The 14,504-nt window shown below is 39.3% G+C and overlaps 2 protein-coding genes across 11 annotated transcripts in view; one reads left to right on the forward strand and one right to left on the reverse strand.

Annotated features, from left to right (window-relative positions):
• Window positions 1–14,504, forward strand: part of MED12L (mediator complex subunit 12L) — a 324,346-nt gene that overhangs the window by 221,654 nt on the left and 88,188 nt on the right. The gene's annotated exons all lie outside the window — the stretch shown is intronic.
• Window positions 7,648–10,947, reverse strand: P2RY13 (purinergic receptor P2Y13). 3 transcript variants are annotated; one of them, XM_045088525.1, is made up of 3 exons: window positions 10,847–10,947; window positions 9,670–10,384; window positions 7,648–8,414 (listed from the first exon to the last, which is right to left on the reverse strand). In XM_045088525.1, the coding sequence occupies exons 2-3, from the start codon at window positions 10,367–10,369 to the stop codon at window positions 8,383–8,385; spliced, it is 732 nt and encodes a 243-aa protein (XP_044944460.1). In that variant the 5' UTR covers window positions 10,370–10,384; window positions 10,847–10,947; the 3' UTR covers window positions 7,648–8,382. The 3 variants fall into 3 exon arrangements, with proteins under 3 accessions (XP_044944460.1, XP_004755610.1, XP_004755609.1); XM_004755553.3 differs by having other exon boundaries at window positions 7,648–10,384; XM_004755552.3 differs by having other exon boundaries at window positions 7,648–10,381; window positions 10,847–10,931.

Consider the following 14,504-nt stretch of genomic DNA (forward strand, 5'->3'; position numbering starts at 1 on the left):
GATTGTTGTATTTAAAAGCTTTGGCCAGTGATGCAAATTAAGTCTAGGAATGAAAAAGTTTGCATGAGGCAGCCTTTATGCATTTGTCTTGAAGCATATCATGCCAGTCTCAAGTTGGGACTTGTTCAAGCCGGTCTTACTGAACATTCAAAAAGGGAAGTAGTACACGTTTAGTCACGAAAAAAGTGTAATGCTTTGATGAAAAGAAAAGCTGAAAAACAGCCCATAACTTTATTATTGTTCAAATCACTGAAAGGTTAACCTGCTTAAATTTTTTTTTTTAAATTTTGGCTGGTTTTTATAGCAAGTCTCACATTTCATAAAAGCCACAGGAGACTTTATAACAATAATTATCTTGCTGCTTCATTGGAAGATCCTATTAAATGAAGGGAAGCTCTTTTAATAACAGTTTTAGCCATTACAAATCCCAAATTTATTTTGAGTACAAGACAATGTCCTGGGATATGTGTTTGTGGTTTTCGACCACCACAATGTTTAATAAAATTCCTTTTTCATTTTTTACTGAAGGTGACTTTTTTCTTCTAATGTTATTTTTAAAGATGTCAAGTCCACAGGCAAATTGAATAGTGCAACTAAATTTCATCTCAGCTTACACACTATTAACATTTTCACATACTCTATCCCACCCCCCCCCCCCCCCACAGTATTTTGGGGGGACCTCTTTGAAGTTGCAGTCCTTGTGACAGATGCCTTGCCCTTAGGTTTTTCTGCTTGTGCTTTCTAAAAACAAGGATATACTCTTACCTAATCACAATATTATTATCAGTCAAGATTAATGTTGAAGCAGTAACATTTTAAAATATTCTGTCTGTATTAAAATTTTGCAATTTCCCAATAATACCCTTTTAATTTTTTTGATGTGGCATTCAACCACTGGTTACACACGGCATTTGGTTTAGCTGTCATTTTAGGCTTTTAATGTTTAGAACAATCTCTCCTTTTTTACTTTTATAAAAACGTCCCCTTGGCTTTTGAAAATTCGTTTGCTCTATATTTGGTAGGATCCATTCTGGAGGATATGGAGTAGGGGGTGCCTCAGAATGTTTCGAAGGCACTTTGGTTGTATTAGCCTGAAGTTTATATTAGAGTTTGGGATTTTGAGGTCAAATGGGAATGTCTGTAATCTTGTTCAAAAAAGACCTGGTTCGTGGATCACGGATCACAAAGTCAGTAGATCCAAACTCTCATTTTCTTTGGGATTACTAGATAACTTACTCAAATTTTCTTGGTTTTATTGTTCTATAAAAGGAGGATTCTGATTTAATTACAGAATTTTAGATCAGAATTCCCACAACCTTACTGATTTTTCAGAATATAGTATTAGAAGAGACTGAAGCACTCAAGGAGAGAATGTGTTTCTAAGATCTTGGAATAAAAGTTTGGTATCATTATTGATGCCTTCCTAAAACCTTGAAAGAACCCTTTATCCTATTCCTACCCTCCTACCTTTTTAGTGTGAGACATTGGCAAATGCATTACCAGAGTTTGTCTTGGTCTTCTAGTCCTTTTCTCTTGCATATGATTTTCCTTTGCATAGAGGGTTTGCTAATTTTTTTTTTTGTTGTTGTTAAAGGTTTTATTTATTTGAGAGAGAGGGAGTGAGCACAAGCCAGGGGGAAAGACAGAAGGAGAAACAGACTCCCCACTGAGCGGGAAGCACCATTGGGGGGCTCAATCCCAGACTCTGGGATTAAGACCTGAGCTGAAGGCAGACACTTCACAGACTGAGTCACCTGGCCCCCTGCACTAGTCTTTTGTCATACACTAACTCACTACAAAACAAAGACAAGCAGAGATCTCATAGCTCAAGTCCATCTGTCTTGAGTGCCCATGCCTATTGCATGGAGCCAGAACATGCACCAAGGACTGTAGTAAAATCTTCATCACATCTTACTGTCCAATCTCTCTGTATACAAAAGTCACTCTAATTGTGGCTCACATCCAGTGGCTGCGAATTTGTGCTGAGTATAATTACTACAAACCCTTTAATGTTCCCTTGCTGAGATTGCTATCTTTAGGTCCCTATGCTTGAATTACTGTGTTTAATCTGTCATTTGAAATGATTTGTATCTATTAGGTCTGCTTTAAATAAAGCACTTACCTTTTTCTGGTATGAGAACTTCATGTGTAATGGTTGATTAGAGGGAAGGGATGGTTTGGAGATTAAGCCTGGAGATATGCCTGCATACGACTCCTGACCTCCTATTGATTCCCTGCCTTGTGCTGTGCTACTTACTCTATGTCTTCACTTGGGAAATTTTGGCTTCGGGCATTGTCGGGCCATGACAAGAGCCTAGTAACTCTGGAGACAGACAGACTCCAACTTGGATTTCAGCCCCTCCAATTCATAGCCCCCCCACCCTTTGGAAAATCATTAATAGAGCTGGGTCTGTTCTTCTGGAAAATAAGCTTGGGGATAGTTACCTTATAATATTGTGAAGATTAAATGAGATAATATATGGGACAATTCCTTCAATGCTTTAAAACACTGTTGATACTTAAGGAAAAGTAGCTTCTCTGTCTTCCCTTCCTCTCCGCACCCCCCATCCCCCACCAAAGGCAAAGTGACCAAGGGAATGAGTGGGGGTGTCTGAACGTGAATTTGGATTCACTAAAAATTGAAAACTTTCCTCAACTTCGAAGCCAGAGTAAGTCCATAATATTTTAGTTGCCCTTAGAAAACTCTTGGTTTTCCTTCAGTGATGAACTGATGATTACTTGAAATGCTTTTTATGTTCTCTCCTGACAGCTTTCCCTTCTGAAAAGGAGGAAATTAGAATGGCTTTTTCTAGTCTATCTGACATGGTGGGGAAGTATAAACCTGAGAGCAGGATCTGTAGAGGGAAGAGAGAGTTGGTCTCGGCAGGCTCACCGCATTCAGGTTAATGTTTCATTTTCTTGTAGTTCAGGCATATTTGATTGTAGGAAATTTCAGTTAAACAGAGTTAAATAGAGTATAAAGGAAAAAAAAAAGTGTTGAGTGATATGTCTATATGATAAAATTTAATGCACAGAGCCAATGTTCCTAAAACGCTATAGTATTCAGATAGACCTTATTTACCAGATAGGTAAAATTGTTCTAGATGGACACCATCAAATACAGTCATGTACGGGCATCTGGTATTTAAGCTGTTTTTTAAAATAAAGGTAGACATTTTTTATTACTATGCCTCGAGATGTTACATTCATCAATTTGTGTTTTATTATAGAAGTGGCAAGAATTCACATGCTGAGTGAGATATGGAATTTTTTCTAAAAATGTTGCTCAGTTGATTGAGCATCCAGGTCTTGGTTTCAGCTCAGGTCATGATCTCATGGTCTTGGGGTCTTGGGAATGAGCCCTGCATCGATCGTGCCCCCACCCCAAGTTGCTCACACACATGCTCTCTCTAAAAATAAATAAAGAAATCTTTTTAAAAAATTAGTTTACCTACTACTGTAAGTCTTAAATTCATTTTCCTTTCTTTTCTCTATTCTTTTTTTCTCTTTTGTTACTTTCTTCTATGTTCTCAACTCCCATCCCTACCACTTGGTGTCTTTCTCCGTGCTGCCCCTGCTTTCCCTACGAATAATTTATGCTGGGGTTGAGTGGTTGGACTAGGTATTAGAAACCCAGGTAATATTAATGGCTGAAATGTTGGCATACCCATTTTTCTGGCTGAAGCTGGATTTTCGTGGTCATGGGTTAGACCTGCTGAGTGTTTGCACTTCTGCTCTCTTTGCTGTTTCACATGGAGCGCTTTCACTCTGCACGGTGTAGAAAGGGACCACTCTGTTCCTAGAAACCCTTGGAAAAAGCTGAGGTAATGTACCAACAGTTGGTCTTTTCTCCTTGGAACTCTCGTAAACTGTCTTGTCTTTTGTGGCAAGATGAGAGTTAATCATAGTCTCTCACTTCCTCTTCATATGGGGCTCTATTCCACCATCTCAGTGTTCCTACTAACCTCATATTTGTAGATTCATCATATTTGACCTTTCTAGAATGCTTGATTTTGTTGACTATTACTTCTTCCTTAGTTTCCAGTATACGAGATCTCCTGCTCCTCCTTTTAAGTCAGCCCCCACCTTCCACCCTCTAAACTCTGCCATTCTAGACATCTCTTCTGTCTGTTCTGTACAGGACACTTGCACGGCATGGACTCTTGGATGCTCAGCTCATTTCTTCTCTTACTGTCTCAGAAAAAATGTTCCCCTAGCTATCTGATCTAGCACTATCTTCAGAGCCCTGGATCCATATTTTGTCTCCACTGGCTACATTTATTGACCCAGATTTCTGAGACTTTAATCATACCCAGAATCTGTTTCTTTGCCTTTATGGTCTAATATATCACTCAGTCTAGTGGTCTTCAGAGCAATGAATCTCAATTGTAAGGGTAGGGTGGGGATTATGGGCCCCATTGAAAATACATTTTGCCTATTAATTACATACATTTTACATACAACCTCCTACTCTCCGGTGGTCTTGGACTCAAAACCTCGGTCTCTGAAAATGTCTTTAGGGTTCTATTTCAGTTTTCCTCCTTGGCTCTTGCCTGCATCTGTGGAATACTTCTTTAATTGATCTCCAGTCCTCAGTGGCTTTTCCTTACTTGCCCTATTGGTGGCAAATTGATTTTCCTAAAGCACAAGCAAAGAGCGTGTAGTTCTTCAGAAACTTTCCATGGTTCATCGAGAAGTCTATACAATCCAACACAAGACCTCTAGCATTCTGCTGCAGGCTCCCATGCTGCATTCCCAGGCTCATCTTCTACATCCACGTGCTGTAGCCCCCGGCCCCCATAGCCCTTTGTGCTCTGGCCATAGCACTTTCCCCACCCCTAGCTGAGCCTTCCTCCACACTGCTTATGGCCTGGCAGCATTCCCTTTCTCATGCTCTGTCTCCTTCCTCAAGGTCCAGCTCTCGTTGTCATCTCCTGCAAGCCCTTCCTCATTGTCTCCATTTGGAGTGAGCTACCTTTTCCTTTCAGTTGTTAATGGTGAGTGAATTATGTCTCTCATATAGCTTCCACAATTGGATCCTGTTGTGGGATGTGTGCCTGACCACTGTGTGCTTCCAGGGAGGCAAAGGGCCCTGCAATGAAGGCATGACTGACTCAGTGAATCCGTGAACCTGCTCTTTGGAATTTTATGTCTCTCAAGACCTCTCAAGTGCTGGAGGTACTCGTAGGGCTGAACCGCTCAAGCCCCTGAGGTTTTTGGATCTCGTTTGTACTGAGACCTCCCCCTTCCTGTTCAGGAGCCACCTCCTTATCATCCTCACAGCTGGGGTGTAATGTCAAACCTTAAGGAACTTGTCCCAATGGTGTAGCAGAGCCATTGAGGTATTGGGTCCCAGGCCACCTGCCTGGATTTTAGCCCCAGCTCTGCCTCTGCTTGCTGTCAGGCCTGACCATGGGCCATGTATCTTTTTGCTTTGTGTCTCAGTTTTGTTTTTATGTTGCCCTCCAACAGGAAGCCCTGTGGTATCTCTCTCATAGGGTTGAAGTGAGAAACAGAGAGGGTGATTGTCCTTGTAGAGCACATAGCATGGTGCCTGGCATATAACAAGCCCTCAGAAAGACTGCAGGCTTCATGCATTAAGGCCCAGGGAAGCTCTTGCTCACTTCTAGGTCAGAGCCAACTACCTGGCAGCACCTGGGCTAGTCAGAGCCCACACATGAACGTATTGTTTCTGTGGGGTCAAGGAGTGTGGAGGTGGCTATGGAAGTTTTGAAAGGAGCCGGAAATATGGGAGACAGGATTTATGATTTCTCTTGAGAACATTAGAATATCTGAGGTGGTGAATATAGTGGTAATGAGGATGGGCTCTGAAGCCAGAGTCTGAATTACAGTCCTAGTTCTGCTTTGTCTATGCTGTGAGGTCCCCATGAAGTTGCTTAGCTTCTCTGTTTCTCAACTTCTTTGTCTCTGAGCACTTCCTAGGATTATTCACTGGGACAGTCTGTTGAAAGCTCTTGGTAGACTTGCCTCATATATAGTGAAGAGTAAGTAGTGTGTGCTGCGTTTGTTGTCACACGGTCAGTTCTTCTCCTCTTGCTGATAGCCAGCAACCCTGGGCCCCCAAATCCCTCCAGTGCCAACTGTTGGCCCGGAGTAGTAGAAACCCCTGTAAGCCGGGCATGAACTTTTCAGGTAGCCAAGTCCTCGCCACTGCCTGTCACCTTACATCTGCCGTGTTCTCTTAATAACAGTTTTGTCTGTCTCCTGCCAACAGATTCCACTCTTGTGCACTCATGTCCAAGAAGACTGCTGAGCTCTAAATCTTAAGGAACAGTATGCACAGTTCTCAGAATGAACCTCAAGGAGCAGTTAGCACAGTAGTTCTTAACGTGTGGTCCAGAACAGTAGCATCAGTCACCTCTGCAAATTTAGTGCAAGCTCAGGCCTCACCCCAGACCTCCTGAATCAGAAACTCTGGGGGTGGGCTCAGCAGTCTGTGTTCTGATCCCCATGTCACATTGGGAACTACCAATTTAACGTGTGTTCTATATTCATATTGCTTACATCCAGTAAAAACAATTATATTTAACTTTTTACGAAAGCTCTTATTTGTGTTTGGAGCTCACAGATTATATTAAAGCTAACTATTGTCTCCCTCCTCTTTTGTTTTCTTGTTTCAGTCATTAACGGCTATGGTATAGCATCTCATTCTATAAGCATTGTAGAATTTAGTATTTGTGATTGCTAGTTTGGAAAGTTCTCTTCAAATGGTTGCTTTGCATTCTGTGAGCATGATTTTTAAGGTGGCTCTAATATACCCATCCCCTAAGTTCTTCATAGATTTTTTCACTCTGCAAATCAGGTACTCAGCTTTTCACTATCATGTTAACTATAATAGAATTAAATATTTGTATTTAGGGTGGGCATAATTTTAGAACTCTGTCTTTCGTATCTTTTTAAAAATTTTATTTGTTGGAGAAAGGGAGAGAGAGCGAGCAAGCATGAGCAGGGGGAGGGGCAGAAGGAGAGGGAGAAGCAGACTTCTCACTGAGCAGGGAGGCTGATGGTAGGCTTGATCCCAGGACTGAGATCATGACCTGAGCCAAAGGTGGACGCTTAATGACTGAGCCACCGAGGTGCCCCTTGAAAGATCTTTATAAAAAAAATTCTGTATATTATCAAGATGCAGTTATTTATAATACACTATTAGAGTCTACATGTGATTGTTTAATGTAACCTTAATGTACTTAAAGGCAGTGTGGATTTAGTGGCATCTTTAGCAGTTACCACAATTCTTTTATTTCAGAGAATGAAGATAAGACATTAAGAGTATTTTCTAGAAGAGTTTTGGAGATTGTAATATGCTATAGTTACAGATTTTACTTAACCAAAACCAACAGCATGTCACTCAAGCATTTTGTCTGTAGTTTTAAAACTGAAGTGTTGACAGACATTAGCCCCAAAGCTATACATGTCCTGTTTAGTAATCCTGCTTTCTTCATGTTCATTTACTAGCAAACCCAGGAACACTCCCAATTCCCAGGGCCCTGGGTGCATGCTATAGGAAGGCAACTATAAAGAGCTTGCGTTTTCAATGAATTTATATCACCTTTTTGAAAATAACAGCATCATGAGAATTGGCTTCCTCTTAGCTCTTCTAGAATGTGAAAATAAAACCACCTTGGATTATTTTATCAAATATTTATTGATTTCACAATGAGACACCATCTCTGCTCTCAAAAATATACATAGATTATTAAAAGAGTAGGTATGTGTGTGGGCAAGTAATTACAAAGCAGCGTGATAAGTACAATAATTGAGGTGTGACAACAGTCCGATGAGGGGGTGATTGGGTTTGAGATGGTGGTGGGAGGTTGACCAGATGAGAGTTCATGGGCCAATTGATGGCATCTTAGGGTTTCATGATTGGGTCAAAGGGAGATTTACCTGTGCAGTGAGTGGCCCAGGGACGAAAAGGAGCAAGGCATGTTTTGACAGTTACAAACATCCATAAGAGTGTATGTAATGTTCCAGGGATGGAAGAGCAGTTAGGAGATAAGGCCAGAAAGGTCGGGAAGTTCCAGGTCCTTCAGGGCCTTGGAGAACATGGGAAGAGGCCTGGGGTTTCAGCTATGGTGATCATGTTAGAGCCAGAGGCACATTTACAGAGCATGACTATTCCTCTGTGCAGTTTCTCTAGAGATATAAATCCGTGTCCACAATTCTAGATAAACACGTTTTAGCTTTTTTGAAGCACACAGGAATTCAAGAAGAAATGTAGAGGTGAATAAGTACCAGCAGGTGGCCATCCTTTGCTAAATTTCCCCAGTATGGATGCTAATGATTGTGGGTCAGCATTCTCTCCATAAATGTGCCCAGAATGGCACAACAATGACATACTGTATTTCAAACAGTTGTAATTCATGGTCTGTGGGGAATATTGTGGGAGGTACCTAGAAAATATGACATGGTTTCAGTCTCGAAAATATATTGTCTTTCTTAAAGAATCCTAGTCATCTTTCAGGGATGCAGTTAGGGATATCACTAACTAGTGAAGGGAAGTCTGCCCCAGGGGCCCTAACACATGCCCAAACAGTGGGAGGAGTAGTTAGTTTCCGCCAGAGGCGTGAGCATCTGGGTAGAGGTTGTGACCTAGGCAGGGTTTGTTCAGTAGCTGGCATATTCAACTGCCATTAGAGTATTTGCCAGGCAGAGGGAGAATTCCAGAGAGTATCAGTCCTGTGTTCTTGCCCTTAAATTGTATACACTGAAGACACAGGCAAAGCACTACAGTATGATATTTTATGTGGCTTAATAATCATCTGTGCCTCCTATGGAGTACTGAAATGTCAGTACTCTTGATACTGGAAGAGGCTCTTTATAAGGGGAAATTCCTTCATCCAGGCTTTCTTAGGGTTTTCTGACCCTATTTCAACTCCCCAGATGCTCCATATCCAGTATCCCTTTCAACTACTAGCTTCAGCTTTCATCCAAGGATTTTCAGGTTTGTTTGTTTGTTTTTAAATCAGCAAGTATCAGCAGCTGTAGGACACAAAAGCAGTAGTGTTGTTTGACTCATGTATGTCAGAGAATGTGGGAAAGTGTTTTGGAAGGGTCTTTCTTGGTAATTTACATTTACCCATAATGTTTTCTAAAATGCAAATGAATGCTTTCAAAAAGATGACCTCTAGCGGCCACTTTGCTTTCAGTTGTTTTCTCTGAATGATACTTCATTCTGCTCATCAATCGGTCTATGTGGAATTAAAATTTGTATAATCCTTTCTGTAAACCAGGGTAATAACATGTAAGAAAGCATTTGTCCCATCTGTTTTTCTTTCACTGCTTAAATTTGATTCCCAAATCAATTATCTTTTGAAGTAAATAGAAAGTAGTCATGAGAAATTTATCAGCTTAGAGTTATATTATCTGTCTGAGTGGTTTGATTTTCTTGAGTTGATCCTGTGGTCTTTTTCCCTCTCATACACGGTAGGCGTTCTGTGAATTTTTTACACAGGAATATGTATATTAAGGGATCCATACAAATGTTAGTTGCTGCCAAAAAGAGAGTTGTTTCTTTAGCTATAAACAATTGATTTTGCAACCTGCAGTCAGTCTTGCTGTTGATTTGACTGTGAGTGTATGGAACTCGGGCAAAATGAAATGGAGCAAAACACACAAAGAATACAGCCACGACAACAAATACTTTACCTTCCAGCTTTGTGTTGTGTTTGCGGTCCTTACTTCCGGACTTTCGATAAGAGTTGTATACTTTCTTTGCAATCACCACATAAAACAGAAGCATTAGGACAAAAACAGTCCAGAAAATCAACTGGCATACGTTGTTCACCCCTTGATGCCATTTCAGCCCCAGCGGGCCCTTCAAAGAGGCACACTTTTTCACGGATGACGGCGTTGCTTCCTTGTTGCTCAAGATTATATTTGGCAGAGAGATGAGGAACAAAAGGAGCCAAATGAGGATTGAGACTAGTTTTGCAAAATCAGGTTTTTGGACGAAGAATTTTCCAAAAGGCCTGATGATCTTGAGGAATCTGTCAAAGGCTATAAATCCTAGCAGTATGATCCCTACATACATGGTCTCATAAAAGATGACCGCGGAGAAACGACACACAAAGGCCCGGAGTTGCCAGGGTCCGAGGTGTGAGTCGGAGAGGATTTTGAATGGAAGTGTGAGCGTCATTATCAAGTCGGCCACCAGAGTATTTTTGAGGTAGACAACGAAGGTGGAGGAGCTGGGGATGTGAAGGAACACCCACAGGGCCAGAGTGTTCAGCAGGATGCCGAGGACGAACACGACCGTGTAGATGGCTGGGAACACCAACTGCGCTACCCGTGTGTCTCTGGGGCACCGCTCAGACCCATTGAAGCTCTTGATCTCTGTGGTGTTCATGGTTGCCAGTGTCTGCTATCACAGATAACCACACACACAAAGGGAAAGAAGCATTTCATAATTTTCAGAGTGCTATGTTTAAAAGCAGTCTTTTAAACGTAGGTGTGTAGCATATTAACACCTTATATTTACTCATCGCCTTCAGTAGAGGAGTTGAAAAGGAACATATTGTTTCTAGCTAGGGTTTTTTAAACATGTAACTACATTTTTGGGACCTGCAATAGTACCATTACTTTTACATCCTTATGCAACCCAAATAACAGGTTCTACCTCCTTTGTAAGTGCTCCTTTTAACATGCAGTAAAACAAAACCCATTTAAGAAGGCATTATTCATGTCAGATTGCTGCATATTATATATTTCCTTATGCTCATAATCTATGGTTTCTAGAATGTCTACCTTAAAGCGTTCCCTCCCCACCCCGAGCATTTTCTTTCTCTTATAAGCAAGCCCACTTATAATAAAAGTTGAAATTCACCTTTGTTTGGGAGAATCCTGAGCTGTTTCTTCTGATTGAGGCAGTGTTTGGTTTGGCCCATGGAGAGCATGTGAGGCAAGTGTTGTTCTGCTTTCTTATACCAGGTTTCCTTCCTCATTTTCACGTGTGTAATGTGATCAATTAGAATGTCTTCATATTCAAACCTTTGCAGATTTTCTAATAAGCCTCTTTTATATGAAACTTAGGTGCTGTTAATCTACTGTGACTTGAATATCTTTATATTTTCTTATCTAATACCTTTTGGCAATTTATCTTTTCTATCTACACAGCAGTCAGTGGAATTTTTGAGTGCCTCTTGTATCTAAGAATAGGTGGGAGAAAAATAAGTTAGTCCCAAACTACAGCCATGGAGGAGAGAGCAAGTGCTGATTCTAAAATCAGAATCATCATCTGCACTCTTGTAGACTGCTTTGTCCAGAAATCTGTGTTCAGTAGGATGACCTCTTATTTTTACATTTATCTCAGTCCTTTGGTCTTTTATCTCAGAGAGATAGACATATTTTCCAAAAGTTAAGACCTGTTAGACACAGATTTGGGGGGTTAGAGTCCAAGATCCAGCAATTATTGCATGCTAGATCATAGACAAATGATTTAAGAATTTCTGCCTCAGTTTCCTCATCTATATACTGGATGTAATGAGATTATATACCTCATGGTGTTAATGAGAAGACACAATGAGTGTCAGTTGTCTAGAATTGTGGCGGGTATGTAGGAAACACTAAGAAACATTCACCCCTTCCTGCAGTGGTGAGTGTACTGCACATTTCAGTAGAGGTAATTTCACTCATTAGAAACCATTTTTGGAAATTTCTCTATATCTAATGCTGTATGTGAACTGCTGAAGACTCAGGAATTTCATCAGTCAGCCTTGGGTCAAAGTCTATAAAATGTATCCTTTAAATCTCTTCCAAGTTTGAAAGGGTGTAATTGCTGCTTTATGTAGAGACACTTGTCCATGAATCGAAATGTTTCCCTGCCAGGTAGATAAAGGGAAGGGGAAAATTAAGGGACCTTATGAGGGGAATGTGGAGTTCTCCATGGAGTTTCACATCATAGTTTTTACTGCACATTTCACGACAGGGTTGAGCAGACTGTGGTTGTGTTGGTGGAGAATTTTGGGATCGCCTGGTTCGGGATTCTGGGAAGAAAAATTTCATGTTCCACTGGATGTTTAAAACATGAGGCAATAGGATGCCTGATAATTTTGTGGAAACTACCAATTGTGGCACAGTTTAAAAAATGTATGTTTGACTCAAATAAATTGTTTCTTGGAAATACAGATTCTGGATTTCATTATTGTGATGGAACATAATTTAAACATGCATCTTCTTGCTTGCTTCAGTGGAGGGGAAATTTTAATTTCTAAGTAGAAGTATTTGACCTACATAATTAAGTATAAATTTCCCTAAATCTCCAAAACCATTATCTAGATGGAGGTTTGGAATAGTTTCAGTTTAAATAAGGAAATGCTGTACAAGAAAATTTCATAATATGAAAACTGGAAATCACATTTTGGTCAACTTTCAAAATGTCCAAGTGTGGGAAACTTTCAAAAGAGGAACTGACTTAACGGTGCCCATTTCTGAAGTTAGGGAATATGTTCTTTCAAATGGGGCAAGTTTCAAAATGTTTGAGCATACTAAATATCCAATAGACCACACATTGCTATATGTCCATGTGCTTAACATGCCCAGCAGAGAAGTTAGGAGCACTGTCTTAGGAGTTGGAATGCCTGGGTTCAATTTCTTATTGGAGCTCTTACTTATTTCCTTGTGACCTTGGGCAAATTATTTATGTTTTCCACGAAACCGTTGCCTTCTCCTTACAATGAAAATAAATAATAGTATTTACTTTGTTGGGTTGTTCAGGAAATGAAATGAGTGAAAATTCACCAAGTGCACAGACTAATGTATGTCATGTAGAAGAAGATGTTAGTATGTTTCTTGTTGAATAAAGTTAAAAGTGGGATACCGTGTATACGTTTGGGGAAAGATCACAAATGACGGGTGGGGAAAAATCAAAGATGAAATGAAAGGTCCCCAAAATTAGAAATTTGCCAAATGGGAAGAAACCAAATTTTAAGTTCTATATGTAGTCAAAACCAATAAAATTTGTATAGCTAGTAGTTATACTGCTCTAAATGATAATATGTTCTTATTTACTTTTCAACAAAAATCCTCAGGTATTGGTCCCATTTTGAGGCAAACAGTTAAGCAGTTTGAACAATGATGCATTTAAGCCAACTTCGGGCCCATGCAATCCGGTTCAGAGGTCATGCTCAGAGCCTGCCTCACACTCCCAACTGTCAGAAACCACAGTGTGAACTGGAATTGTTTACTAGATTCTAGACTTTCTGGGCTTTGTATTACTTATTGATGAGTGAAGAGTTTAAAGTTTAAATTTAAAGTTTAATGAATTTGTGAAACTTTATCCCTTATGGTGAATTACATGGTTGAAAATATAATATGGTTCCCAGTGGTGTGATCTGGATAGAATTAAAGAAGATACATTTAAAGCTCATCGAAATTAGAAGCCTGCCAAATGGCAATAAATTATTTTTCTCATTTTTAGTCTCTTTTGTGATTTTCCTTTGGATCAGAGTTAATAGTCTAAAGATTCCTGTTGATGTGGTTAACTCGTACCATCTAAATGATATCTGAAAAGATGAGGAAGTATTTGTTTTGATTTGGAATGAAAGTCATAGTGGGAACTCCTACAAAAAGAGCCTTTTACTTCACATCAGATCATAGCATGGTACTTTCTCAGATGACATAAAATTGCTTAAGAAATTCCACACGGGATTAACTGAAAGTGGAAATAATAATAAGCTAAAATAAGTTATGTAGTTTAACATTAACTGTAGAAGTGTCTATAAGTAAAATCAGTATTAGAAAATCTCTACAGATAAGTAGAAACAATGAAGTCTTAATATTACCTTAAACATATTAATATCTGTTTTCTCTTATTATAAAAGATAAGCAAGCTTGAGAAATTCAAATATAAGCATATGTATAGTAGAAACTGAAAGTTAATCTCCCCTTACATATGTATACCTGTGTGTGCAAATATATATATTTACCTTTATTGACAAACCAGATCTTTATTTCCTTTCATGTTAGTCTGTGAAGATTTACCTGTTGTTCTTTTTTTTTAAAGTTATACTATAGAAAGTTACCATAGTTTGGTTAAGCCATTACCAATTGACATTTCATGTTTTTTCTTTTTTCCAAATTTTTCTCTCTTAAAAACAGTACTGTAGATCACATGTATGTCCATATATTTTTGTGTAGTTGTTTCAACATATTTGTAGAAAATTTCCTGGAAGTGGGATTGCTGGACAAAAGCTGTGCAGCAAAATGTTGAATGGTATTTTCGGATAGATTTCCAGAAAGATTGTACCAATTTACATTCTCACTGAGTGGGATTTTTCCTTTCAACACTGTTGTAAAAATCTCTTAAAGCAATTCTAAACTTAGAGGTGGAAAAAAAAAAAAACCCATGCAATTTAAATGTAAATATACTTGTTTATTAGTGAGAGTATATATTTTTTTGTATTTTTAATGTATTTAATACATTTTTTACATATTTTACATACATACATATTTTAATGTATTAAATATTAATACATTTTATTTTT

The sequence above is a fragment of the Mustela putorius genome, unplaced genomic scaffold (assembly GCF_011764305.1).
Source record: "Mustela putorius furo isolate JIRA1106 unplaced genomic scaffold, ASM1176430v1.1 tig00003834_pilon_pilon_pilon, whole genome shotgun sequence".
Lineage (NCBI taxonomy): Eukaryota > Metazoa > Chordata > Mammalia > Carnivora > Mustelidae > Mustela > Mustela putorius.

What these genes read in the sequence shown, in the direction of transcription:
- P2RY13 (XM_004755553.3), bottom strand. Translation starts at nt 10,369, where the DNA reads ATGAACACCACAGAGATCAAGAGCTTCAATGGGTCTGAGCGGTGCCCC.